General features: G+C 43.4%; 1 protein-coding gene across 3 annotated transcripts; it reads right to left on the reverse strand.

Moving 5' to 3' along the window:
- SHISA5 (shisa family member 5) lies at positions 1 to 27,809 on the reverse strand. 3 transcript variants are annotated; one of them, XM_063411233.1, is made up of 6 exons: positions 27,676 to 27,809; positions 20,699 to 20,785; positions 19,485 to 19,541; positions 6,089 to 6,204; positions 5,141 to 5,359; positions 1 to 3,075 (listed from the first exon to the last, which is right to left on the reverse strand). In XM_063411233.1, the coding sequence occupies exons 2-6, from the start codon at positions 20,782 to 20,784 to the stop codon at positions 2,999 to 3,001; spliced, it is 555 nt and encodes a 184-aa protein (XP_063267303.1). In that variant the 5' UTR covers position 20,785; positions 27,676 to 27,809; the 3' UTR covers positions 1 to 2,998. The 3 variants fall into 3 exon arrangements, with proteins under 3 accessions (XP_063267303.1, XP_063267302.1, XP_063267305.1); XM_063411232.1 differs by lacking the exon at positions 27,676 to 27,809 and adding an exon at positions 25,060 to 25,301; XM_063411235.1 differs by lacking the exons at positions 19,485 to 19,541; positions 20,699 to 20,785; positions 27,676 to 27,809 and adding an exon at positions 18,042 to 18,199.
- Positions 27,810 to 27,813: the final 4 nt, after the last annotated feature.

The raw sequence follows: 27,813 nt of genomic DNA on the forward strand, positions 1-27,813 counted from the left end.
TGTACTTCAAACACTGCATTTATTACAAAGGTGCATAGAATTTATGCCATTTGGTTTGAATACTTATGTTTAGCCTACAAACAACATACAAAGCAAGGTTACAGTATGTAACAAAAGCAACAATGATTATCTAGTAAATTCAATATTCTACTGTATTTAATTTCACAAAACATTTCTGAAACAAAGGCACTTACAGAATTTAAAAAAAAATAAGATATACCAACATTTAAAGTCTTAAGCTCCCTCTCCCCTCCTGACAGCACTGTGGAGAACAAGTGTGATGTGAAGGCAATAGCTGCTGGGACTGACACATCAGCAGTGCTTAAACTGAAAACTTAGGGATCATCTCCATCTTTTCTGTAACCATCCCATTCTCTTCAGTATTTGAAAACAAGCTTCAACAAGGCTGCAGGGCAAGAACCAAACAAAATTTGGTCCTACACCTCATTGTTAATGATGATTAAGCACTAACAATAAGAAATTAATCACAATCCGATTAATTGTGAACTGGGGCAGTTTATCTTTTTTCAGTAAGTTTTGTAACTGAATTAGTAATAGTACTGCTAGGGCAGATCATTGTACATTAATGATTGATGTCTTCACTTGTATATAGTTACTATTTGCACATGTCCACTGAAGCTTTCCTTTGTGACATTTTCATGCTCCTGAACCCCACCCACCCCTCATCTCCCACCACCACACACAGAGCAGTGGCAATTCAGGACCATCTCTTTGGTCTGTACAATTTCCACCCCAAAACCTCCTATTTGGGAATGTCTGTTTTTGCTGCCACTTTTTTACTTCCCTCCCATCTCCTCGGGGATGATGACTGAGCCATCCTGCTGTGACACTGCAGATTTTCTCTCACACCCCAAACATGACACTGTGACTGCCACAAGCTGCTCCCTGTGTCACACCTGGGGGGACAGGAAGAGCAGGGCACAGTACAAACCTCAGGAAGGCCCACACTGGGTGCTGTGCCTGTGCTCTCCCTGGCTGGCTCCAGCCAGGCTAACAAAGGTGCTGGAACAATCTCTGCCCTCCTTCTCCATGAATAAACACCAGGGGTGGGATCTGTAGCAAGGGATTTATTTCTCCAGTTACTCAGTGCCCTCCCACAGAAACATTCCAGATTTCTAAGGCAACATTTCCTCCTCCATACAGGAGACACCATCCTCTTTTGGTTGTTCCCATGTAACACCTGACAGTGTACTAAAGTTTTGCCCAATTTCTCAGCTGACAGGGCAGGAAAGAGGAGGCACGTGCAGACACAGGATGCATGGATACCTGCTCTCTAAATGCCTCTTGGCACCACTTCATGCTATTAACTTCAACTGAGAGGTGTTAACAGAGGGGCACAGGTTGTCATGAACCCCAATGTAAAAGCTTTCAATGAGTTTCTTCTGAAATGCCCTGAAAACTTTCTTAAAAAAAGAATTGGAATAATCCAGAAATAAACTCAAAAAATCAGGGAGAGGAACAAGGCTGCCTTTGACAGCAGCAATTTCCATCCACTCCGTGAGGTAAAACAATACCACCAAACAATAATATACCCCAAATGTAGAATCACAGGACAAATGGCTCAAAGGCCTCTCTAAAAAAGTAAAATCAGTGTAAAAGATGTATTAAAATTATTTCGCTAATTATGTCACAGTGATACATGCAAATAACAACATAGTTCTAGGAGGATTAACGACAAATTGCATTTCATGTTGGAAAAGAGAATTGTTGAAGACAGTGAAAAAACCCCCCACCATATATGAGTAATGAAAGATTCACAAAGCCTAAAGCCCCAGTAGTGTTAACAGTCATGAAGATGTCTCAAGATGTTTCACGACTGAAAGTATTACCTTCCTAAAAATACATCACCTGGCTGTGACCAAATCCCTCCTTTCCCTGACTCCTCATTCTCTGCTCAGCTTTATGGCAATGTTGAAGACAAAAGGGAGGTTTAATGCCCACTGTGGCCCCTCACCCAGCACATTGTTACTCCAGTGCAGACTGGATTTATAAAAGTTGGTAATTCTTAGGTTCCTGCCACCTACAGTTCCCACTAGAGAAAGTGGAAAAACCCTGAGCATTTGAAAACCCCAACCTTCTGCCATCATCCAATCTCTCCTGTAAAATAAATTCCTTATCTGTGATGAGGCAGGACTGAATATCTCTGCTTAACATGTGATTAAGGGGCTGATTTTAATTCCAAACTCATCAGTAACAGATGGCTGAAGTAAGCTTGTCCAATACTACCTGAACAAGAAATACTCATCCAATCATTTTTAAGAAGAATTTTCAGGGTTTCAGCTTTTGATCTATTTGGTCCATTAAGTGGCAGAGACTCTGTTAATGTTTAGCTATAACACCCAAATGAGGCACAGTTTATAAACCTTAAAATTGGGACAGAAAACAAGGAAATAACCAACTTGTGCTATTTAGAACTAGCTCAAATGCAATTAAACATGGTTTACTACCCCTTACCAAAGGTAAATGTGTTGCAAAAAAGGAAAATTCCCTTTTGAATGGTAAATCAAACATATCAAGTGGTAGCTTACCTAACAATAGTAGCTTCAAAACAGGCAGAACTTACGTAACATGTATCAGGTAGTTTCTTAGAGGTTAAGTTTTTACATTTTAATACTGTGCAAAAGATTGCTACAGCTTTGGGTATTTGACAATGCTCATATTAGATCATTCCTCTCAAAATTATTGCACAGCAAATAGTATTGTGGTTCTGTATTTCTGAAATGCTCCATCTTCACATTTCTCTCCTTGTATCTAGAGCAAGATCTCTTTTTGTATTTGCTTGAGGTATAAAGGAACTTCTGCAAGAAAAATACTCCTTCCTTGGAGCATTAAAAATAAGAAGATACTGAACTGATTTTCACTCTACTTAGACAAAAGATTGTTGTCTTCCAGAGAAATATAGTACAGGTGCATGATGTAAACAGAACAAATGATATTTTGAAAAGTTTTGTATGGAGAAGCACAGTGGAGGAGCTTTTCAATAGGTGGGCTTCTGAGGATCCATGTAAGCAGGGTTGTAAGGGGGCTGGGTGGGGTAAGGGGCTCCAGCACCAGCTGCAAAAGCAAAACACAAGGAAAAACAGATTTATAAATTGTACATTCTGAATTCCACATATAAAATGGCAATTTCTGTTTTGAGCACACAGTTAAGAGGTTCAACTTAGCTAGTGTCTTAATTAGACTTGAAAACAGCTTGTGCCCACTCATAAAACATCTGCATTTCAGAACTAAGATCACAAAACCCTTTGTTCTTGTTGGCTTTGGGGCTTTTTTGATGCTGAGTACCCTTTAGGGGAGAACCTAGTCTAAAAAAAAAGGAACAAATCTGGCTCAAAAAAAGAGCCAGTGGAAGTTAGATGTGCACATACAAGAGGATATACCTGACAGTATGCTGGGAAAAAAACACTGGCCAAAAGTAAAAGGACTAGAGAAATCATCTTAGGATTCCTTCAGGGAAAATGCTTTCCTGCTAAGTGTCAAAAAATTAATTAAGGAAGTAAAATAAAAGGGCAAAAATATCCCACTACTCCTGAACACATGAAGGAGTTTGCCTTATATACCAGACGTGTATCCTTTGGAAGAGATCCTTATTTTCTACTGCTCTGAGAAAAGCTGCTCTTAAGTGGCATCTTCACTTTCAGCTCTGTCAAACAGCACAAGTTTGCTCAGGTAGCACCTGATCAGATCCCTGGAAAGTGCAAGTGTGGTTATCCTCTCCTGATCTTGTAAAGTGAGTGGGTTTGGCTCCTGTGTGGCAGAGCAGGTACTCTCCCCTGGCATCTGACCTAATTAACAGCCAGCTCCTTGGTTAACAGGCAGGAGAAATTATGGAAAGAACTCTCACTGTGAGGCATTTTCAGCTGGAAAAGTGCTTTGGTATGTTCCCAGAAAAAAAAAATCCAAAAAACAACTGTTTTAAAAACTAACAAACCAGCAACAGCCTGAGAAACCAGAGAGCAGGAGAAGTGAAATGACTAATTTATTGGCTCCCTCATATGAAAAACGATGAAGCCAAAGCACTTTGGCATAATCTTGTAAAATCCACAGCTTCTTTGGCATTTATGACAGAAAAACAGAGTCGACAGTCCTGCCAAGTCAGTGTTTTCACATGTGGGGCTGGTTTGCATATTATTAATGTACAATTTCTAACTGCATGCAAATCTTTCATACCATGAAAAGCCATTTTATATTTGAGTTGTCTCAGAAGTTACTAAGTGCATTATTTATTAGCCAGGACTATAATTTGTTACTAAAAAGGAGGAACAGTGAGGTTTCTAAGAGGGCTTGAAGATGCTATAGGTAACAGCCTAGTTTTGGCCCCTCTGAGCAGTCTGGAACCAGTCGTTCAGAGAACAGCTATTACCAGCAGAAGTGGGAATTAGTCATTGCAACAACAAGGCTGCCTGAAAACAATGCTGGGAAAGAAGGAAAGCAAAAGAAAAAAGATTCTGATAATTCTAACTGCAAGTTGTCAACAGACTTCTCCTTCCAATCCCTTTGTCATGGGCAGGGAAACCTTCCATGAGACCGGGTTGTTCAGGGCTTCATCCAAACTGGCCTTGGACACTTTTAGAGATGTGTCCATAGCTTCTTTGGCCAACTTGTGCCAGGGCCTCACAAACCTCACAGTAAACAATTTTTTCCTAATAACTCATCTAAACTTAATGTCTTTTAGTTTGAATCCATTCCCCCTTGTCCTGTCACTACATGCTCTTACAGAATAGAGCTAGCAAATATTAAATTAGGAAGGGAATGTGGAAACATCCAACTCATGTATTTATATATGCGTATCTATATGTGTTAATTGGCTTTGATTTTAATATTAAATGTCAGCTGAATTAGTAAAACCTTCTACTGGATCTGCTGACAGCCAAACTTTGCCAGTTCAGCCCCAGCTCACATCTCCTGTGGCAATGCTTAACACAGAAACAGCGAAAGGGAAATTTCCACCGGGGTGAATAACAGCGCCCACCACAGCTTGAGTTTCACGTAAAATTTGTTTCCCTTTTTATCACCACAGCCACAGAAAATAATCAATGTAAACGACACAAGATTTTCTCCAGAAATCTGTCTCTTTAGCCATTTAGGAGATGAACAAAAGCACGTGGTGCTGCCTTACCTGCCACGGTTTCATGGTAAGCTGGGGGTCCTGGCGGCTGCATGGGGTAGGGGGGAGGGTACTGTGCAGGGTAGGGGGCTGCGGGCATCCCCGGCTGGGGCTGCACAGCCACGGGCTGGTAGCCCTGGTACGGAGCTGCCGGGTAGCTGGGGGGCACTGCTGGCTGCTGGGGGTAGGCTGAGTGCACCACCGTGGTGGTGGCAGTGGTGGTCACCACAGCTGCGGGCAAGGAAAGGGAACACGGTTAGTGCTGGTGAACAAAAACCCCCCAACAAAAACCCCCAGGCAAACACATAGTGGGAATTTGCACCTTTTAAATGCTCAGAAAATACTTCAAAACATCTCTCTGCAACTTCACGTTCTAGAGCTTATTTTTAATAATAGAGCTTAATAATTAATTCAATAATTTAATAATAGAGCTTATTTTTAAGCATCTACATGCTTATTTTTAATATTTAGGTGTTGCCTTGGTTTGTCTGAGATTTTTTAAAGCCTTCTACTTGCTTATAAGATGGAGTCAGTTCTTTAGTTACTGTACAATATTAAGGGTCAGTTTTTCACTTTCTCACACTTTGGAACATAAACAACCTTTCTTGTTTTTGTTCACTATCCTTTGCTTACATATTTCTAGCCTGAAAATAATGTTGGTTGACAGCTGGTCTGGCCAGTGGGGTGAAGGGGTAGTAACCCCAGAAGCCAATCCACTACCAGACCCACAAAATTATAAAATGAAAAGAAATAAACAGGCTGGGTCCCTTTTCTGGGAGCAGCTTTTCACTGCAGACCTCTGCCTCCGTGTTGTCGTTTTTGTGTTCCGGTCAACATTTAGGTATTGCAACTTCTGAGCAGAGTATTTTCACCTCTTAAAGGAACACAGTTTTCTAGGAGGGATATAAAAAAAATTCTCTTCAAAGATGTGAAAGAGAAAATAAATCCAGAGCTACTTACGCTGTGGTCTTCGACATGCTTTGTACAGACAGCAACAGGAACAGGTGAGGCACAGGATAATAGTAACAACAATCACTGCAAAAACAGTAACTCCAATGGCAACAAGGGTTCCAAAACTGCAAGAGAGAGACCACCAGAACTGGTGAGAGTGACTCCTTAACCAAATCTGCAGCAAACACATTGCTCCACCTCCAATCTCTCAGTACTTACTGGACTAAGAAACAACTGTGCAAGGCAGTGCTGCAGGAGGTCAGGCCTGCCAAGCCAGGGGAAGCTGAACCACCCCTGAGAAGGGGTTCTGGATCTCTCTCATTTTAGTCTGTCTGTGATTGTTTTTGTTTCAGTGAACACACAGGTTCAGAGCATGCCCACAATGAAGTATCCCAGCTTTTGGCATGACAGCAACTTCTTCCCAAATTCCCTAAGACCTCCCAGTCCCAAACTGAAGACAATCTCAGCACTGAACAGATTCTTGGCAGGTTCTTTGGCATATCTAAACAGGTATTTTAGAATCCATGTTCAGTTAGGAAGAACTGAAATTCTGACTTTATTGCAACAGCAAGTATGCCAGGCTATATTATGGGATACAGAAACACTGCCTAAAAGTCACAGATTTATTATGGGAAGACCAAAGATTACAATAGCTTTGACTTCTGTGATGAGCACCAAATGATGGAGGCAGACAAAACTAGTTACCTCTGGAAACTTTACAAGTTCTGTTCACCACACAGGGGAGAAAAGGTATCACAGCAAAGCCAGTGACAATTCCCTTTGAAGTGCTAAGTGCAATGATCTGTTTCCTACTGTCTGAAATCAATAAAGCCCATCTGCCATGGAAGCCAAAGCCTCCAGTAGTCTTATTTCTTAAAAAACACACCATGCATCAGCTTTGGGAACAATTGCAGGAAGTCAGTTTTAACGAACAACCAGCTCTAAAACAGCGACCAGAGAGCCAGTTTCGTATCCATCCTGTTTTTGCTTGTTGGTAGAGATTTTGGCTACTGAGTTCTCTTTGTTTTTTCCCCTGGTCATTTTCCTGTTAACAGCTTTAAATAAAATGACACATCTCCATAGCATCCAGCAATTTTCACTTGGCTACCAAACACCCACCAAATGTGAAAATTGCATTTGAGCATCAGTGACACTGTAAGGTTAAATAACTGACAAAAAGAATTGCAAAATGCTTTACCCCTAGCTCAGATTTAAAAGACCTCACCTCAGGATCTTCTAGAGGAACTTAGCCCTTAGTAAGCTGAGCACTGACTGAATACAAGCACTGACAAATAAAAAAGGATCAATTTAAAAGGCATTCTTTCCCCTTAAGAGAGGTTGATATCAATTTTATTCTGTTTCGGCAAAAACTACAAGAAAAAGCTTGAGTCAAATCTCTTTCAAAACAATGATTTTATGAAACTGTATCTGACTTGAGCACTGATTTTGTGAAGCACTAAATACAGCACTGTGGATACAACCATGAAGTACTGAATGGGAGACTGTGGCTTGCACACACGTACTGCAAATGAACATTTACATGTAAAACAGGAAGCAGGAACTGCTGCAGCCTCCTGAGTCACAAGAGCCATGTCAGAGACATTGCCAGGAAAATAAATGGATTAGTGCAACACAACCACAGGATGTAAAGGTGAAAATAACGTGTTGAGGAACACATGCATGTTTTACTCCATTTATTTGCACCCTTACAGAACATTTTTGAGATGCTGACCTAAACATGCACTCCTAAACACCCAGCTTTTAAATGCCCTCTCATCCTCATGAGCACTAGCTTCACTTCAGCATAGCAAGTTCACAGCCACCTCATCACCATCCAAACAATTCAATTTCTTTCAAGCCTAAAAAGCAAAATACAAATGCCATTTCAAGAGAAGAAAACAGAGAGAGAACTGCACTCAATGGATTCCTAAAATCCACTGAGTTACCCACCCTGATTCCAGTGTTCACAAGAAAGAGCAAGAACACCTGTGACAAACTAGACAGCTTCAGAAACTGCAGGACAAGAAATGTCAACTGCAATTTCTGATACTTGCAGAGCAGCCAACAGCTTTTTTCTTTCCTCTTGTTTCCACTGCTGGATCAACCCCGAAAGAGCTCTCTCACTAGGGAAGTCAACATAATTTCTATTACACACAGTTATTCTCAGCAATATTAGCAGAGACAAAGTAAAGGAGTCTTCTAGGTTCTTCCTTGGGCTTTTTCCCCAGTAAAGGAAAAACCATTTTTTTCCAGTGAACTGTGCGAATGAAAGGAATTCTTGTGTCAAGGAAAGAGATCAGGGCTGACAAAGACAACTAAAATTCTTCACTTGTACGGACAATGAACTTCTTAGAACTTTAGCAAAGACTGGGCAGAATCAAAGATACCAGAAAAACTGAAATAAAGTGGAGAAATATTTACTCATTGTAAATTACCAAGCACAGCAGGGAACTGGTACAGCCTCCTTATCTTTCATGACTAAATTAATTTCTGATATGAGGAGAGAAAACAGCACAAGCCCATCCGCAGTCAAGCTGGCCATCAACAGATAAAAACACCAACCACAGGCTCCATTTGTTTATTTTTAATAAAGTTTTCTGTTCAATGAAGCCAGTATCTTGTATTTGCTACCTCTAACAAGGAACACGACAAAAGCAAAGCTAAAAAACCAACACACAACGTCCTTACATTCACCAAGCTGTTAGAGACACCCTGTGCCTTTGGAGCATTTGTATCATTGGCAAAATGACACAAAGACATTTTGCACCCATCTTTTGAGGAGTTAAATGGATTCACATGTTTGAAGTGCAGGTGTGTCAGGTGTACACGTTAGAGTTCTGTGTTTGTGTGTGCAAACACTGGGATCCAGTCCTACCCACTCAAACACTGTCTGATTGCTGCAGACCAAAATTATTATTTCAACTTATATGCTGAGACAACCCAGCAAAATAAGTAAAATAACAGAGGGGAGTTAGCTCTTCTCCCAGTTCTTTAAGGAGTGTAACAACCCATTACTGGCAGGCATTTTTATCACCTACTTCAGAGCAGATAATTTTTCTGCCAGTGCTTGGGTTCATGCAGGCTAATGTCTCAAAACAGCACAAAGTAAGGAGACATTTACAGAAAAAACAGTTAGTGCTGTGAACTTGTAATTCATGTCATCAACACTCTCTTTCAACACTGGAGTTCTTCAAAAAGAATTTTTTCCTAACTATTTTTATTGATAATCAAAACTAGCAATACTCTTCCAGAATTTCTGCATGGTCACTACCTTGCTGAAATAATGTATTTTTACTGCCCAAGGAGTACTGAGCACTTCTTGAGCATTTAAGTGATATTCCACTACTGAAAAAGGTGCAGGAAGGCTGCCACCAAGGGATGACAGTCAAGTGAAGTCAGAATGGTGCTCAACGTGCTTTACTCAGTGAACCTCCTAACCTTCAGGAGACAAGACTCTCTTGCAGTGTGCTAACCCCTTCTTGGACAAAAATTGCTTCATTTGATTGCTTTGACCTGATCAATCTGCCTAAAGGGCTCTAAAATATTTGCAAAAAAACCCAGTCACATTAAATTATAATTTAATTACTGTTAGCATTGTACATAAATGAAAAAGGAAAACGTGAGAGATTGCTGCTTACAGATTCTTCCCCTGAATGGTTAACCATGAGGAAATAAAAGCCAACCCAAACCGAAAGCACACCTGACCCCTGCATTCTTCAAACAAACGTCAGAGTGCAGAAATGAGGGTGGCCACAGCCCCAGCTCAGAGTGCTCTGCTGGCGTCAGTCACAATTCAGGTTCCCAGACTCCCACATTTCATATACCATAGTCTAAATAAAGCACACACAGTTATAAACAGCTTGGGCTCGCTCACTGACATTTCCTCCTTCTTTCTCCTCACGGAAAAGCGAACTTTTGCCAATGATTTCATAAAAAAACAAAATCAAACCTCACAGCAGTTTTACTGCAGCAATGACAAACTGCAGCTTCTCATAAAATGTACAGGAAAGCAAATACAGAGAGATTTACCCCATTTAGTAAAATTGGAGAGATAACACCCTGCCCTTTCCCACCACCACCTCTCTCCTGCCTTGCCCTACACCTCCACTTTCACCCCATCCTCTCAGCTCTGCAAGACACTGAAGTGTTTGTGTAATGAGAACGTCTCACAGACTCACCTTTAAAACTGTCTAATTATTCAAAATATCTATCAGCTCACATAAAGGGTGTTACTTGCCTATTTCACCCCCTTCAGGACTGAATGAGATGCAATGGGCATATTAAAATGTGAGAACCAAGCCCAGGATATAAATAATACTATTTGTATTATAATTTGTATTGAAGTTCATTCTCAAGGCAGTTGTTCATGTTGGAGATCTCAATCTTGAAGAGTCAAGTGGAAAAAAATGTAGAGTTTATTTAAAGCATTTTCAAATATCAAAGTTTCAATTCCAGCAATGTATTTTTCACTCTTCTTAATAGTTTGAATCACTTAAGTCAGTGACATTTTCCAAGCTGATACAAAAGAAGTTTTCACATATCTATGCCTTCATGTGAGTAGGACACACTAAAAAATTTGTCTTAAAACATAAAAAAATCCCAATGAACAATGAGACCACCTAGTTATGAAAAATGAGTTTAAGCAGCCTTTTTATTGTGCAAGTTTTAATCTATTCCAAGATTTGTTCCATACTTTGAGAAACACATTGGCAAGGCTCTTTTCAAAAGCATTGCTGCTTTTGAAAACAAACATTTACAAATAGTGAGTTATGGCTGTGACACGGGGTGGTCTGGAAAGCCTTCAAAAGATAATTTAGGCCATTCCTAAAAGTAAAATAAAAAAAATGAGTATATGTATGTCATTCCTTACTGCTCCAGAAAAGGATCCAGTTCTCAGGAAAGTGATGACATGATAAATATCCACATTTGCCCTGACTCAGGTGTAGGGCATGACCAAACAAGTCCCCAGAGAGAGATGCTTGATTAACATTTTTGTCACAGCCACACAATGCCAGATACTGCCTCTAAAGTTTAGCAGGAAAATAATATTGTTTTTAAAAAATGCAGTATGAATTCCCAAGAGCCTTTCAGAGGGATTAGTTTTTACAACTTCACTAACAACACACTTCCTCAATTGAATGTTTCAGCATAAAAACTCAAAACATAAGAACCACTTTTCTAAAGATTAAACGAAAATAACTTACTATTACTCAGAAAGCAAACTCACAGGAAAACATTAGGCTGATTTTAACAAGAGTGACCAGCCTATTTTAGCACAGCCAGGAGCTTCAGCACAAGCAGATAATTAAAATATACACCACAGCTAAGCCTCCCACTCCAGGTGCAATCACAGTAATTGCTGGTGCAGCCTTGGCCACCTCCCCACAACAGGATCTCTACATGATCAGGAAGTTTCCAAGTGATTCTTGTGGTAGGCAACAGGCAGCCTAAGGCTCAGACTGAGCAGCAGGGGTTCAATTTTACAAAATCTTGGTTCTTTCATCAGACTGGCGGGTTTGAGTAAACTGCAAAGTCATTTCACAAGCTCTGCAATGCAGTGAAGTGTGGATTGGAATTGTCAAGTGTTTCAGACAAATGTTAACTCAATTAGCATTTCAGAGTGTCTCTCCTGTCTGCCCATATAGAGTGCCTTAATGACATGAAAGGAGTTTCACTTTATTTTGACTAACCTCTCAGAGCAGCACCAGCTCACACCATCACTAACTGCAAACTGCTCTAGCAGGGCCACAGATGAAATGAAAACCCCTAAAACTCAGCACTACTGTCCAGAATTCTTTCTGGGTACCCCCAAAAGGAGAGTTTGCAGCGGGAGCCCCAGCAGAACAACCCCTCTGTTTACCTGCAGTATAAACAGCCCTGAGCTACATCTCCCAGAGCTCACAGCTGAGCACAGCCCAGGGCGCCAGCTCTGGGGTGAGAAACAACCTAAAACAACAACAGTAATGCCATGGGAAGCAAGGAACTCTGACACTGACAGTGCTGTAGAAAAAGGGAAGGCAAGAGTCTTTCAGGAGGAAGCTTGCTAAATACATACTAAATTAAGCCTTTAGCTCAAATAGGAATCTGATGTGGATTACTTCATGCCCAAAATAATTAATTTTATACACAAAGAGCTACTGGAAATAAAGCTGACTACTATTTTTTAATATTATATTTACTTGTCTTTTAAATTCTCCATTTTTATAAAATAACATGTTTAGCACAACGTGTTCTTAAACAGCCTTTATGAGAAAGTGGCAGGGAGGGAACTTCCTGGAGTTTGTGGTTTTACTCAGACATCTGACACGCTGACCCACCAGGTTACTATGGAATATGTATACAAGCATCTCTTCTTGGTCCATAAAGAGTGCACTTGTACTAAATATGTCTATTTATATAAATCTCTTTCTAATACATACCAAAAATACAATTTTCCGGTGAAGTTTGCCAGGAAGTCTATTATTGTACACTTTGTAAGCAACTGAGAGTAATTGCTGTAAGTAACTGGTGCATTAAAATATGCACATAACAAGGGGAAAAGTCAAGGCTACATTCAGAGAGACTGAAGTCTCTCATCAGCAGTGCAAGAATTAATGCTGCAGCTTCATCCAGACCCCCAGATAATTTTCAGTTCATTGGACCCTCAGCATATAAACTGTCCTAAAACACAATGAAAAGCATTGCTTCTGCAGGTGGTAAATAAATTTTAGATGTTCCTTTAGTGGCAAAAAGAGAATGTAGCTTGATTACAGATATTTAAGGCAAGCAACATGAGTCAGTTCCCTTCCTACCACCCACTTCAAGGACACAGGATGTTACCCCCACACCCAAATTCAAATTTGGCAATGGGAAGGATTTTTCTTAGATGGTTAACTCCATTAACAGAACAACTTTAACTGGGAAAACAAAACAAAACCCACAACTAAGTGCCACAAAAAAAATTCCCAAAAAACCTGCAATATTATGAATTTACTACTGCCAATACCATACTAATTCTAGAAAGATGTAAGCAACTAATTAGAAACTAATTTGGCCAAAGAATTAAAGGATTTTTTTCCAGGCAAATTGAAACCTGGTGAATGACTTGTCAAACACACTGGAACTGCAGTAAAAGGAAGTTTGGACTAGGTTACATCCACCTGGTTTGCCTGCCTTATAACCCAGCTTTTATAGGAAACACACCTTTTCCTTACCCACATTACTCATTTATGATCACATACGTAAAATTTCCAAACACTGTGTGCAGGCAGGAGCAAAGTTTAAATTACATAAATTAATTATTCTATACTACTATGAGCTGACATCCCGCCCCACATTCCCCTTCTCTTCTTGAATATTACTTGTGCAACACAAAAATGATCATCAAGGAAAATCTAACACTGTACAAACGAGAACAGATCACTGCAGCAGAGGTGACATCTGGCCAACCACTACTTCTTTTAAATGGCACTGATTATTAAAAAGACCTTCACCTTAAAAAGGGTCACAAAAGTGACTTTGATGACTAGTTCCTTTCATAGCCTAAAAAAACCCAAAAGTTTATCTCTTGGTGGAATTGAGAGCCAGACATCATGCTAATAAAAACACAGGTGTATCACAGCAAAAATAAATGGTATAAAATACTTTGAATACAGAGATTTTTGTCAAAAGGCCAATCTCTACACAAGTGGTATTTTCCTGAAATTAAATTACTTTCTTTATTTCACTGACTACCCCACAGCTGCAGTTTTAAAAGGCTGGGCAATTTGAGGGTATTCTCCTCCTCCCATAAGACATCTACAAATAATCTGTGGCAAATACATCCAGCTACACCTCAGGCCATGGCTTTTTTTATGGCAGTATATGAAAAAGCAGAGTTGGAGCTACCTTTGGAACTCACATGCTCAAATTTTTACAGATCCTAATAAATAGCCATCGTGGTGTTTTGAACACATTTTTAAAGGATTCTCTGTTTCTTGGGCTACAGGACCCTTCTCTGAGGGTTACCCTCCCTGCAACCACTTCCACAAGCTCTCTCCAGAGTCAACTTGTATTTTAAAATTTTACTGTTTTCAGAGTTACACAGAGGTAGAGCAAAACACACAGCTAGAGGGAACACTCTACCCTGGTAGGTACCTCCAGTCAATGAAGCACACAGCCACAGGAGAATTAACAAAATCCAAGTGATCAATCTTGCTGTGTCTTTGTATGCTCAGGGTTGTCTTGTTTGTGCTGTCACACAGCTCTCTGTGGTTAGCAGAGCACGCTAACCCAGCCATACACATCTGCCTCCTGTGCCAGGCCTGCATTTTTCAACCTCTCCTTCCTGCTTGGTTTCTGAGGAAATGAAACTCAAGTGCCTACAGCAGCACACCACAGCTCATAACTCTCTGCCACCTTCAAGCAGCCTCTTCACCAAGAACACAGTGAACACAAAACCAAGCAGTCTGCAATGCAAGTTAATATTGCTAATTGTGAAAGCTGATGTTTACTCTTCAGGCTGGTAAAAAGCATAGAACATTTTTTGAAGCAACTTCAAATCCAAGTCTCAGTTGTTTCCAGGCAAGAAGCTTACATTCCTTGGTGAGATTAGCCCGTGCCTGAACACGAGCCTCACAGAACAGGCTGCATGCAGTTTAACTCCTTTATTACAGAAATTACCAAGGACCAGCATTGGAAAAGAAATCCTCTGCTCATTAAACAGAGACTGCTTACATTTCTAGAGGCCTTTTTCCAGTTTTCATGGAGTCTTCCCTCTGGAAACATTCCACACCCACCTGGGCACATTCCTGTGTCACCTGCTCCAGGCGACCCTGCCTTGGAGGGGGGTTGGACTAGATGATCTCCAGAGGTTCCTTCCAACCCTAACAATTCTGTGATTCTGTAATTACCTTCATGATTTACTTTCTTATCACTGGCAACCTATTACAGATCCTAGAGCATCCAAAAAGACCAGCAAGTACAAACTGGAGTCCCTGACAGTGATAGCAGGGGAGGAGAAATGGGGCACAGTTCAATATCCCAGTATTTTTGATCTTGTCTGTGGAGAAAATATGGGCTTAAAAATATCTAAACCAGACAAAGCAGATCAGGATAATCATATCTTTCACTGTTAGAAATATGCTGGTTTTGACAGGTTGGCCTGTAGCAGCCTATTACAGATGGCACACTTCAGCCAAAGGCAGGCAGAATGACATGGATTTTCTACATATCACAAAAGGACAAGGAAGCCACAAGACTACACATGGTTCAAACCCCAAAAGAGCACATCCCCATCCAACAAGGCTGCTCTGTCTCCACAAAGCTTCCCAGGAAGATGGACATTCTGCCTCCCCCTTCTCCTAAGGAGGAACAACCTTGCCTCAAGCATTACTGTACCTGTTACACAATCTGCTGTGTTACATGCAGAAATTAATTCAGAAACAGAGCCAAATTAACTGTGTACAGACATGTGAGGTTTTGTTTCCAATTAGAAAGCCCAGTATCAGCTGCCCCAACAACATTATTTTCTTCTGTAACTCTGACACAGATGTTCTGAATTGCTCCACCTCCTTAAATGCTCAAATACTTCACAATTAGTTGAATTGTGGATCTGAGTCATCTAATTTCCTTTTCCAGTAAGGGTCACTATTGGAAAATTGGCATACCAAGGCTAAGTAATCACATTACCAATGAAAATAATAAGCTCTGTCCCGGTGAATCAGTGCTGTGTTTTTTGCACAGTTTCTTAAAATAAGAATACTACGTACAGCAGAATGAAAGGGGGAAAGCAACTAAATTAACCTTACTGCCCACAATCCATCTTTGAAATCAGAGTAAAGCAGGGAAAAACTCAGTAATCAAATTAAAAAGGGGAAAAAATATCCTGAAACACTTTCCAGTAATAAACTCTTGCCACAATGCATTCACTAGCAGCAGAAATCGGAGAAATCACTTATGGTCAAGGAAAAATCACTTATGGTGACAAATTTATCAAGTTCAGCAGTCTGAAACCTATGCCTACATCCTGACCCAAAAGCTCCACATGATCTTTAAAGACTAATCAACAAAGTAAAAGGCATGAATCTGAGTTAACCCTGACTTTTATACTTTTCCTAGAATGCATACATTTGCTTCCAAATGCTTTCAAGTTCTTAGAAGTGCATTATTAATACACTCCAATGGAGAGTAGTTTTGTTTTTAAAATGTTCAAAGATTATAGGGTATGGACTGCTTGCAATGTGAAATACACTTAAAAGGATTGCCCTAAGTGCATGCCTGCCTCAACAGCACCTGATACTCAATATAAATACTGACAGACACTAATATTAAAGGATAATACTAAAAAGAAACCTACTGAAACCTGGTGCTTTGCTGGCACTTCTGCAGAAGACCTCAGAATAAAGACAGCAAAAAAGCAAAAGTACAAGCAAACTAGAAATTGCTCAGCCAGGCAAGACAACAAAGAACAAACACTCCACAGCAGCCCTTCCCTAACCCTGTCCTTAGAATCAGGGTGGAATTGTGGCAGGACTTCCAAGCAGGGAGAAGAAACACCCAGACCACAGAGTCCAGTGGCAAGTCCACAGGTAGTTTGTAACTAGTCCTCAGAAAGGGGAAGTTCTCTTAAAAAGACAGGATTTGTGAGCCGTGTGCCCGGGTGGTAACTTGATCTAGAAATCAGCCTGATACAAGAATGGGGAACTGAACCTTTTCTGACCCATAATGCCAGGAAACCATCACCTCCTTCTCAAGGGCTGTGTCAAAGGTAATATCTGCAACTCCTAAGAAAGAACAGGGCACTAAAGGAAATTGCCCTTTGTTGCCTCCTGTCATGTTACAAACTGTTCAAAGAGAATGCTTATCTTGTTGCAGATACAAAGATATACTCCAACTGACATCAGCCCTTCTCTCTACACAGCGAAGAATTAAACTAACACAGCCATCAAGAAACAAGGCAAAACCTGCCTTTTAAAAGAATTTGGCATGGAGAGAGAGGGTGGAGCATACCTTGCAGGCAAGGAAGCAGGACAACTCTTCCAGAAGGAATACAGCTTACTACTTGGTTGAAAAAGCACAGAAACCTCAACATACACAACACAAAATACTAGGCACTGTCTGTAACTAAACAAATATCTTTTTTGGTGTCCCACTGGCTGCAGTCACAGATGGTGCCACTCACTGCAATTCCCAGTATTGAAGCACCCTAAATGGGACAGTTCAGTCGTAAGTCATTTTGGAAAGTTCTGAGATGTGGTTTTCCTCCAGTCATATCTGGGTGGCTCTTCAAGGATAGTATTCCTGTGAGTAATTACCACCTTTCTAATAAAATTGCCTAACAAGAAGCTAAGTTTGATGTCAAGTCTAGGCCTTTGCGCAACAGTAATTTTTCAGTGCTGCAATGTAATTGAAAGGGAAAAGAGAAGTCACCTATCTTCTCAAGCTGAGACGTCCATGGTTCTCTTTTTAGACATTCCATAGCTGAAAGCAAAGGTAATTAGAACAATTTTACTTCCTAAATTTCTTTTCTGTCATTTACAAAGAGCAAGCCCTGACTTCAAGATAAGGCTCATGCCTGCTGTACTGGAACCACACATCTGAAGACAGAACATCAGCCTAGCTGAGACGGGGCATCCCTCCTCCAAAATATTTGTTACATCAAATCCTTCTCCTTGTGGAAGAGACCAAAGCTCCAAGACATGCCGTGTACCCACGACACCCACGTTCAGACCACCGCGGCAGTGCCTGCCGCCCTTAGCTCGGCTCCCTACTCCCCGCAGGAAAAGCCGTCCCTGGATTTCCACAGCGCGGGGGCTCCGCCCGCTGTGCCGGGAAGGGCGCACGGCCCCGACCCCCGCTCACCGTTCCCGGGGGCGATGCCGCTCGCACGGCCCCGCTCGCTGCCAGTGCCGAGCCCGCTCCGCCGGAGGTACCGGGAAGGCCGGGCAGGCTCTCCCTGCCGCTGTCCGGGTCCGCCCCGAGCCCCCCGAGCCCCGTCGCTTACCCCATGCTCGCCGCCGCCGCTCGCCCCGCGCCCGCCGCCCTGCCCCGCGCACGTCACGGCGCCCGCACCGCCCCTTAAAGGGGAGCCCTGGCGCCGCGACCGCCCAGAGCCGCGCAGGGACATCCAGCGGGCAGCCTCGGCGTCACCGAGCCAGGCTAGGGAGTCCCCAGCAAAACAAGGACACGGAAGTGTTGGAGCGAGTCCAGGGGAAGGCACGATGTTGATAAGAGGGCTGGAGCACCTCCCCTAAGGAGACAGGCGGGGAGAGTTGGGGCTGTTCGGCCTGGAGAAGAGAAGGCTGTGTGGACACCTCACAGCACTTTCCACTGTCTGAACGGGCTCCAGGGAACCAGAGAGGGGCTCTTTGTCAAGAACTGGAGTGACAGGACAGGGAGTCATGGGTACAAATTGAAAGGGGGAAAATTTAGGTTGGATATTAGGAAGAGAGTTTTTACTGTAAGGGTGATGTACCAGAACAGATTGCCAGTGGAAGCTGTGGATGCCCCCGGTCCTGGTAGCATTCAAGGCCAGCCTAGATGCACCTTCATAAGTGGGACATGTCCCAGGCCATGGCGGGGGGAGGCTGGGAATAGATCATGCTTAACATCCATTAGAACCCTGTAACATTCTGATCAATCCCTGCCCTCTCTTCATCATCTTCTGCACTGTGAAAAACTGACACATTTTTACAGCAGGACTCCTGTCATCACCAATACATGTTTAAAAGAATTCACTTCTTCCCTAGATTGAAACAGATAGAGAAATATTGACAAAAACTAACTACAAAAGATGCAAGAAGACCAAGGAGATACTTCAAAAGCAGATTTTCTTCCAGAGCCACTATGGATTTTCTAAGAGTACAAAGCCCAGAGTAATGACCATGAGCTAAACCAGAGGATGTTCCACCTCATCATGAGGAAGAACTTTGTTTTGTTAAGAATGGCAGAGAATTCCCTGGAAGAGGCTGCCCAGGGAGGGCGTGGGGTGTCCCCTCTGGAGACATTCAAGTCACACCTGGACACATTCCTGTGTCACCTGCTCCAGGTGACCCTGCCTTGGCAGGAGGGGTTGGACTGGAGCTCCAGAGGTCCCTTCCAACCCCAACTGTTCTGTGCTAATGCTTCAACCTCCTGTTCAGCAGGGAGGATACAGATTATTATATATGGAGACTGTTAATGGTCTAAATAGCAATATCCAGCCTCTTCCTCATATCTCTCCTTCTTCCAACACATACACAGATTTTGAGTGCTCCACACTCTTAACACACAAATAAGCATTTCTATTTTTGTATAGCAGCACAGAATTATGGAATTGTTTAGGCTGGAAAGGACCTTTAAGATCACTGAGTCCAACTGTTAACCCAGCACTGTCAAGTCCACATGTCCAGATTACACAATGAAGAGCCTCTACACAAATCCCATTTTAAAAGGTTGCATGGCTTACCTGGGGCCAGAATTGAAGAAATCATCAGGATCCTGAAAAATCTCCGGCTCAGAGATCCTGTAACAAGAGAATTAATCTCAAAAAATGGATTTTATTACTTATTCAAGTTACCTAGCTAAGTTTCAAGCACTTATGAAAGGTAATGTACACTAAAAAGAGATTCTTTTTGTTGCCTGTGGTACTAAAAGTATGGATTTGACAATTGCCTGACAGCACCATTCCAAGGCAGTTTGGCAAAATCCAAAAACAAACAGACCACACATAGATTTGGAGCAGCTGTGGATAAATGCATTTACTGCATTAGCCCTAAATAACTAAAGTTAGTCAGTGATTAACAATAAAAATCAACAAATTTAGCTTTTTACTAAGCTCACCTTCACCATTAATTAAGCTTAGTTTCACCCAGGTAATGCTCTGACACAGACATCCCTGCTTTGGGGAGGAGAGAGGAGCAAGCACAGCAATTTGTCCACCAAGTGGGGTCATATTCTCATCCTCTATATGGAGAAAACCAAACACCAAATTTATGAGGGTTTCTGTTACCTTCAGTCAAACGGAACCAAAGGCAGAACAGAAGTGTGACATTTCAGTGTCACCCCCTCCTCCACCTGGCTAAAGGATATCTGACAGTCTTTGCTCCCACACTACAACTGCACATCACCATGGCCTCCAAGGACCAGATCTGTACTTTGAACAAGGCCTCTGATGCCTGGGGAGTAATCTTGCTTTCCCTGCAGAGATGTGGGTGCTCTTCTGTGCTTCACAGAGACAACATCGAGCTCAGGCCAGTGTTTCACCCCAGACATTCTTCAGTGGTTAAGCCCTGCCTGAGCCAGGTACAAGATAAGCAAGTTGGTGCTCAACCAGCCTCCCTCACTGATTTTCCAAAGCCAGCTTGGCAATTTTCCACTTCATCCACTCTGTGACTACAGTCAGAACTCCACAATAGGTAGTTTTAGAGCGTGTCCTCTCTGCTCCTTTGGGATGTCTTTCACTTGTTAACATTCTCCATCTGGAGCAGGCACCAGTGGTACCTATCTGGTGTCCTGGAGCATTCTAAAGTGTGAAGTTAAGCTTCCAATAACAAGGACTTCCCACATGATATAGTGACACTGACAACAACAATCATTTTAACAAACATAAATGTATATTGTATCAGGTCTTGAAGCCCTCCCACCAAGGTAAATAAAAGCATATTAAAGCTTCATCCCAACCAGTTGTTGGACAGCGATCCACTGAGTTCCCTCATTTTCTCGCCGATCTTCTTTAAATCTTCCAGAGAGTCTTCTAGGTCAGGCATCCTTTGAAAAATTAAATAGAGTGCAAGTATTTGAAAATGATCAAGAAGACAAACATCAGTTCATGCATTAATTTATCCAGCTCATTGTTCTCATTTCACAGATAAGTAACAAGCAATAATGTTGATCCCTGACAGAGCCCGATAGAGATATGGAGGAGAAAGGTCCTTTAGGAAGATTTAACCATTAAACAGTGTGGTTTTGTCATTTGATGACAAAATTATAATGTGTTGTAAACATTCAGTTTGCCTCATACCTTTCATTAAGCTGATTGCACTGGAATTTTTGTTCACCAAATTTTAGGAATACATTAGAGCAGCAGTATCAATCCAGACAAGATCCACAGCAGAAATCAGGACAGGAGTGTGCAAGTTGTACTTTGCCAAAATAACCAGTATATGCCTGACAATCCTCACCCAAAACTGGAAAAAGTTACAATCCAACAGGAAGTAGAGAAATTCTACAAAGTCTTTTTCTCATATTGACCAAATCACCTAAGTTAATATTTAAATATGCTGAAAGTATTTAGGTCAGGTCTTACAAACCAGGTATTTCCTTTAGTGTATAGCAAAGGCAAATAGTTACTCCTCACACACAGAGTATCTCATCTTCATCAAGCACCTCTATCCGAATGTTCACACAGACATAAGCACTAAACTGCATAAAAATACAAAATGCTGGTGATACTCTCTTCACTATATCTGATAGTAGCTACCAAATTAGTGTAAAGACTCCAAGAGCAACAGCAGTTGCCAAAACGGTTAAAAAAAAACCAAAAACCACCAAGATCAGTTAGAAGAAAATGTTAAATGTTCCTAGAGATTTGACTTGATGGAAAAGATGCAACACCACCGCATTCACTGTAGGTTTGGTTGTTTCTACCTGTTGCTTTGTTTACTTCACAATCCTAATCCTGATAATCCACTGCAGAAAACAGAGATGTCATACAACAGATCCTTAGAACTAAAATCAGTCAGGGGTGGCATTCCCACTGCAAGCATCACCATGGCACAGCCACACTGGTACTGCAATGGGGATGTTCATGTGCCAGGATGGCTCCCTTAGGGGACATCCCACACTTTTCAGAGCTGCATTGGGCTGGCACATTCTTTAAGAGACTGCCTGTTTTCTCTGACTTTGCCCTCCCAAGCCTGAGCCTGCACCATAAGAATGGCATATTAAAAGCTTTTAACTACCACATAAAAATACTTCTCAAAACTTAAGCAAAAATCATTTCCCAAGAAGGGTATCACGTCATTTATCAGTGACAAATGCTGCAATCAGATGGTTTCTATTCATCATTTTCCTTCCTACCACATATTATGTTAACAAGACATTCCCTGACATCTTGCTCCTAAACCACACTCCATCCAAAAAATTCAAATTCCTTCAGGTGTAGTTGTTCAGAGAACACAAACAGGAAGAGGCAATGACAATATTTAAACTGACTTTAACATTTGAAAATTAGTCTTCACTCTCTGGCATCAAGAAATACCTGAATATTTCAGCTGTTACCTGGAATAAAACATAAAACCTTACTAAACAGTGTTAAAATTATAATAAATGCAAGTCTTTAATTGAAAGCCTTAATGGTGCACAATATGCTGATATGCACACATGATACAGTATTTCTATGATTTTTATGAGGTTGATTAATATATCTATCAAATGTATATATCTATCAAATGATGTCTATCAAAAGTAAGAAGAGCAGTTGGTTAGGTAATTCTCTCCAGGTTCTGCCCCACTGGAGCCCCCCCATCTTTTTTAGCCCTACACTTTACTGTGACTACGATAAGGTAGTCATGAAGATAAGGCAAAATGAAGTGTCCTTGCTATACTAAAAGCAAGATTAAACAGAATTTCAAGAATGTAATATCAGAATAAGTTTGGTAAAGGATGGGGGAGGACAGGAAAAGTACTAGAAGTTGTAACTTTGTATTTACAGTCTACAAAGTTACAAATACATGGAAAATACATTAAAAGCTAAAAATATTTAGGCATCACAGCCAATCATAAAAACAAAATCTTCTAAGGGTGTAAAGAGGAAGATTCTTTAAACAGAAGCAAAGAGGAACTTCTGTACCCATAGCACCGTACTTTTTACAGCTTTACATATGCTTACACACAGGCAATCAAATTTTTCCTCTGCAGACACCTAAAGCCCCCTGATTCCTCCCTCCTTCCTCTATCCACAACAAGGAAATGACAGGTAGCTAAACCAATTCCAAAATACCTCGTGAAATTACACAGCAAGGCAACAACAAAATTCCTCCCTTCATCTCACAATTGTACTACTGCAGCACAATAAAATAACAAGGACAACCAAAGCCCTAGGCCAGTTCTCAGGTGGCTGAGCTGAGCCAACAAGGGCTGAGCACACCAAAGGAGAAGAATTTGGTGCCTCTACTTTGTTCTTCTCTTCTTCCATCAGCTGTGGCATCCATGAGATCTTTCTCAACTGACTGAATTCTCCAGCTTATCAGCTGATCTACTGATAGCACTTTTTTCCCCATCTGGTCTTCTGATAGGGTAATTCTTTGAATCGCTTGAGAACAAGTACAGTCCACACCCAACCCAACACAATCCACTTACTGAGGGGTTCCTCCTACCCTGCAGGGCAGCAGCGCGAAGATTTCACACCATCGGTACCACAAAAAACCTTTACCAGACCGACCAAGTTCCATCTGGAAAGCAGAGCTGCCAAACTCTTCCCACCCAATCACTGCAATAAATACCAACCTCCACCCCTATTCATGCAAGAGCAGCTTGCATACAATCACAGCTATAGCACCTTCAGGGTGAGTCAGCTTAAAGAACCCTTTTCTAGTCCTCATATCTTGAAGTACTTACAAATAAAACTTTGACCATTTCAGCCACACTGATTTCAGCTCAGCCCCCAAGCCAACTGTGATCCTGGATTACTCTGACCAAGTCAAATATCTTCTTGCATGTCACAAGCAACTTTCCTGCACAGGTTTGTGCAGAATTTAATCTCTCTGATCAAGTGACACCACTGATATATAAAATATAGGGAATGTTTCTCCTTCTCTGAGACCTCACCAGCTAAGTTCTATGATTACATCCACTCTTTCTAACCACACGGCAAAGCTAGGAAAGACCACATGGTCCATCCTCTAAGCACAATAACAAACTTGCAACAGATTGGGCTGCTGAAAAAAAACCCCCAAACAATTATCAATAATAGCATCTGATGTATGAAGTCGATTATCAAAAAAGCTTACATAAGTAGTGCTGTTTATGTGATATCATCATTTGTGATATCATCATTTAACACCTCAGAGTTTCTATTACCTTCCAGTAAAAGGGTGGAATTTACTGTGTCGAGGGTGAAAAGGTGAAAGTTTTTAATGGGATGCTTCAAGAATGACCGGCAGCCGCTTTAGTACCTCACTGCCTTCCCTTAGTTCCCAGCAGCCCGCACATCAGGCGGGGTGCCGCAGCCACTGCGGGCCGGCACCACCGCTCCACACAGACTCACCCTGCCTCGGCACAGCTTTTCTCTCACCGGGACTTTTCCCTCGGCGAATCCAATTCCGCGCCAAAACCGCTGTGGGTGTGGGCACCTCCCGCCGCCGCCGGGACCACGTGTCCCCAAAACACGCGTTCCTCAGCCCCTACACCGCGGATACACAGCCCCCAAAACACGCGTTCCTCAGCTCCAACACCGCGGATACACAGCCCCCAAAACACGCGTTCCTCAGCTTCAACACCGCGGATACACAGCCCCCAAACCACGCGTTCCTCAGCCCCTACACCGCGGATACACAGTCCCCAAAACACGCGTTCCTCAGCTTCAACACCGCGGATACACAGTCCCCAAAACACGCGTTCCTCAGCTCCAACACAGCGGATACACAGCCCCCAAAACACGCGTTCCTCAGCTCCAACACCGCGGATACACAGCCCCCAAAACCACGCGTTCCTCAGCTCCAACACCGCGGATACACAGCCCCCAAACCACGCCTTCCTCAGCCTCAACAACGCGGATACACAGCCCCCCAAACCAGGAGTTCCTCAGCGTCCTCACCACGGTTCCTCAGCCGCCCAAAGCACGCGTTCCTCAGCCGCGCCCCGGGCGGCTGAGCTGAGGGGGTTGAGCCCGCAGCCTGGGGCTCCCCACGCCAGAGGCTTCGGCCGGGCCTCCCCGGGGATGTGGTCACCGCCTCCGAAAGTGACCCCGGAGCCCCCCAACCTCCCCGAGCCGAGGCCCTCCCGCCGGCCGCTCCCGCACTTTACCCTCTCCCCGAGCTCACCGGCTGCCCGCAGCAGGAGGAGGCAGAGGACGGAGAGGAGAAAAGGCAGAAGCGCAGCGCTCCCCGACACAGCGCCTGAGGGCAGCCGCGCCCCGCGGAAAGCGGCAGAGACAGAGGGAGGGGCGGGCCCGGCACGGGAAGCGCTGAGGCGGTCCCTGACACCCGATCCCAGTTCCCCGACCCCTGTTCCCTGTTCCCCGGCTGCGGCTCCGGCCCCTGTTCCTCATCGCGGTTGCTGCAATACCAGCTGAAGGCTTCTTTTTCCCTGAGGGGAGAGCTCATCGCAATATCACAGAATCATTTAGGTTGGAAAAGACCTCTGAAGATCATCGAGTTCAACATGTGGCTGATCACCACCATGTCAACCAGACCGTGGCACCAAGTGCCACATCCAAGCTTGCCAAGGTGCTTGTTCCCTGAATGAATCACTTCTGTCAGCATCAAGCTGATGGAGTTATGTCATGCCCTGGCCTCGGAAGGCCAAGCAAAATACCAGAAAGGCTGGTGAGAAAACCCCAAGCACCAGAGTTTGGCTTGGAAGGTGGCTGGTAAAAGAGGATCGCTGGGGACACTCTAAAGGCAGGAGCTGAAGGAAGCAGTCACTCCCAGCAGTGTCACACAACTAGTATTGCAGGACTTCTGGGCAGCTCGGGTTTGTGTCCTGACCCTGAATTGCATTTCAGACCTGAATCGTTCAAGGCTGGATTTCATATTCCTTTTCCCTATTCTGGTTGTACCTGAGACATTGTCTAGTTGTTGTCCAGGCAGGTTCAGTAGTGGACTCTGATGCTGGTTGAGGAAACATTCCTGCTGCCTGGGCACTCCAGCTGAGCCCATAGCCTGGTCTGCCTTCCCCTGGGGACTGCTCCTGCCTCTGGATCAAAACCTGTGTTCCAGCACTGTTGCTAAAGAACACCAGGATTGATGAAGCAGCCTCTTGGCTGCCCAATAAGTTTCTGAGGGTAAACACCCTCTGCTCTATCCTTTCCTTGATTGTTTTTTTTTCCTTCACAAGACATCCTCACAGGCCTTCCAGAAGGTGTCTCAAGGAGAGGTTTCAGTCTCCCCTACCCTACCTGCTTCCTAGCATATTGCAGACTCTCTCCCTCAGAAGAGGAAGCTCAGGTGTGTTAGGAGATGACTTGGGAGCATTGGCAGAGGTAAATGGTCAGCAATCCAGAGAGTGGCACAGGCCTCTTCCACACAGAATCCCTTATTTATTTCAGGTAAATGCTTCAGTTTGGATCCAGTTGAAGAGCCAGGGCAATTTCTTGACTATGTGTTAGATAGCAGGTGCAGTCTACACCAAAGTCTTGGGTAGATCCAGACTTGTGACTAGGAGGAAGATCTCCCAAGCTCAAGAGCTTTCCCAAGGTGGTTTCTAGGAAAAGGCTATTTCTTGAGCTCCACCAATGCTATAACCAAGTGCATGTGTGAATTGTGGATTGTTTTCCACACCTCACCTGAAGGTTGTATGTGAGCTCTAGAACTGTATGAAGTAGATTGTGTAGATTTGCAGACAAGTAAACAAAGACAGAAATGGAGAAATTCTGTTGCTTTCCAGAAGTGAATTGTTCAGTGAGTCTACAGCTCCACTGTGGCCCAGTGTCTGGTGTTAAGATGGAAAGAGTGACTGAATTGTGTGGTGTTGTGATTTCCCAATACCTTAGGAGAGCGAAAGACAGCAAAGGTATTGTTTCTCATGCAGAAACCTTAACATTTTGATGAGTCTGCTGTAAAAGGCCTGGGTTTACATAGCAAGGAGAAGCTGCACAAGGTCAAACTTCAGGACACAGAGCATTTTGTTCTCAGTGGCCCAGTGTAATGGCAATGTGGCCAGATACTTTTGTCAGGCCTGAGAGAGCCTCCCAGTGCACTATATTGTGCAGGTGAGATGGGATCAGGGCCAGCACTGGGGGATGGTGCATGGTAGGTCCTGCAGGGCATCTGGGCTGGCTGTGGGGATTCTGGGCCCAACGCTGCAGGCTGGAGTAGTCTTGGATCCACACAGGCCCAGGGGTGCTGGAGCACCTGACATTTTCTGTGTCTCGGGAGACACAAGAGGACCCTCATGGTATCTGGCTGGTGGGGCTGGGGCTGCTGGAGCTGGATGCCAGTGAGCTGAGGGCAAGGTGAGGCCTTGGCACAGATTGCCCAGAGAAGCTGTGGCTGCCCCATTCCTGGAAGTGTCCAAGGCCAGACTGGATGGGGCTTGGAGCAACCTGGTCCCGTCGGAGGTGTCCCTACCCACGGCAGGGAGGTGGAATTAGATTACTTTTCAGGTTTCCTACAGCCCAAATCATTCTGTGACTCTGTGTTTCCACCTTGAAAGTGTGAGATAATCCAGTCCATGCTCCTTGGGCCCATGTGGATCCAAGACTGCTCCCATTTGCAGTGTTGGACCCAGAATCCCCACAGCCAGCCTGGACACCACCACAGGACCTGCTGTGGACTGTCCCCCAGTCCTGGCCCTGATCCCCCTCCACAGGCACCATAAAGTGCACTGAGAGGCTCCACGCTCATGTGTCCACTTCTTCCTTCTCCTCTCTGTCCAGGGACAGCGTTCGGGGCCTGGGACAGAGGGTTGTTCTCTCCCTGGGGGTCAGCAGCACCTACCCTGGCCTCCCTCGTGCGGGCTGGCCTCGGCCGCTTGCCCAGCTCCACGGCCGAGAGCTTCGCGTCTCGGCGGCCCCGACCCTGCTCGGTTTCTTCGAGAGACGTCCACACGAGCACCGAGGGGTTTCTGCCCCCGGT

Source organism: Prinia subflava, chromosome 14, assembly GCF_021018805.1.
Source record: "Prinia subflava isolate CZ2003 ecotype Zambia chromosome 14, Cam_Psub_1.2, whole genome shotgun sequence".
Taxonomy (NCBI): Eukaryota; Metazoa; Chordata; class Aves; order Passeriformes; family Cisticolidae; genus Prinia; species Prinia subflava.

Excerpts from the sequence above, each read along its gene's own strand:
- SHISA5 (XM_063411232.1), bottom strand. The coding sequence starts at position 25,286 with ATGAGGAACAGGGGCCGGAGCCGCAGCCGGGGAACAGGGAACAGGGGT. Across the intron at positions 20,786-25,059 it reads CCTCCTGCTGCGGGCAGCCG|GATGCCTGACCTAGAAGACT; the intron begins GTGAGCTCGGGG and ends AATTTTTCAAAG. Across the intron at positions 5,360-6,088 it reads AGCATGTCGAAGACCACAGC|CTGTGGTGACCACCACTGCC; the intron begins GTAAGTAGCTCT and ends CCTTGCCCGCAG.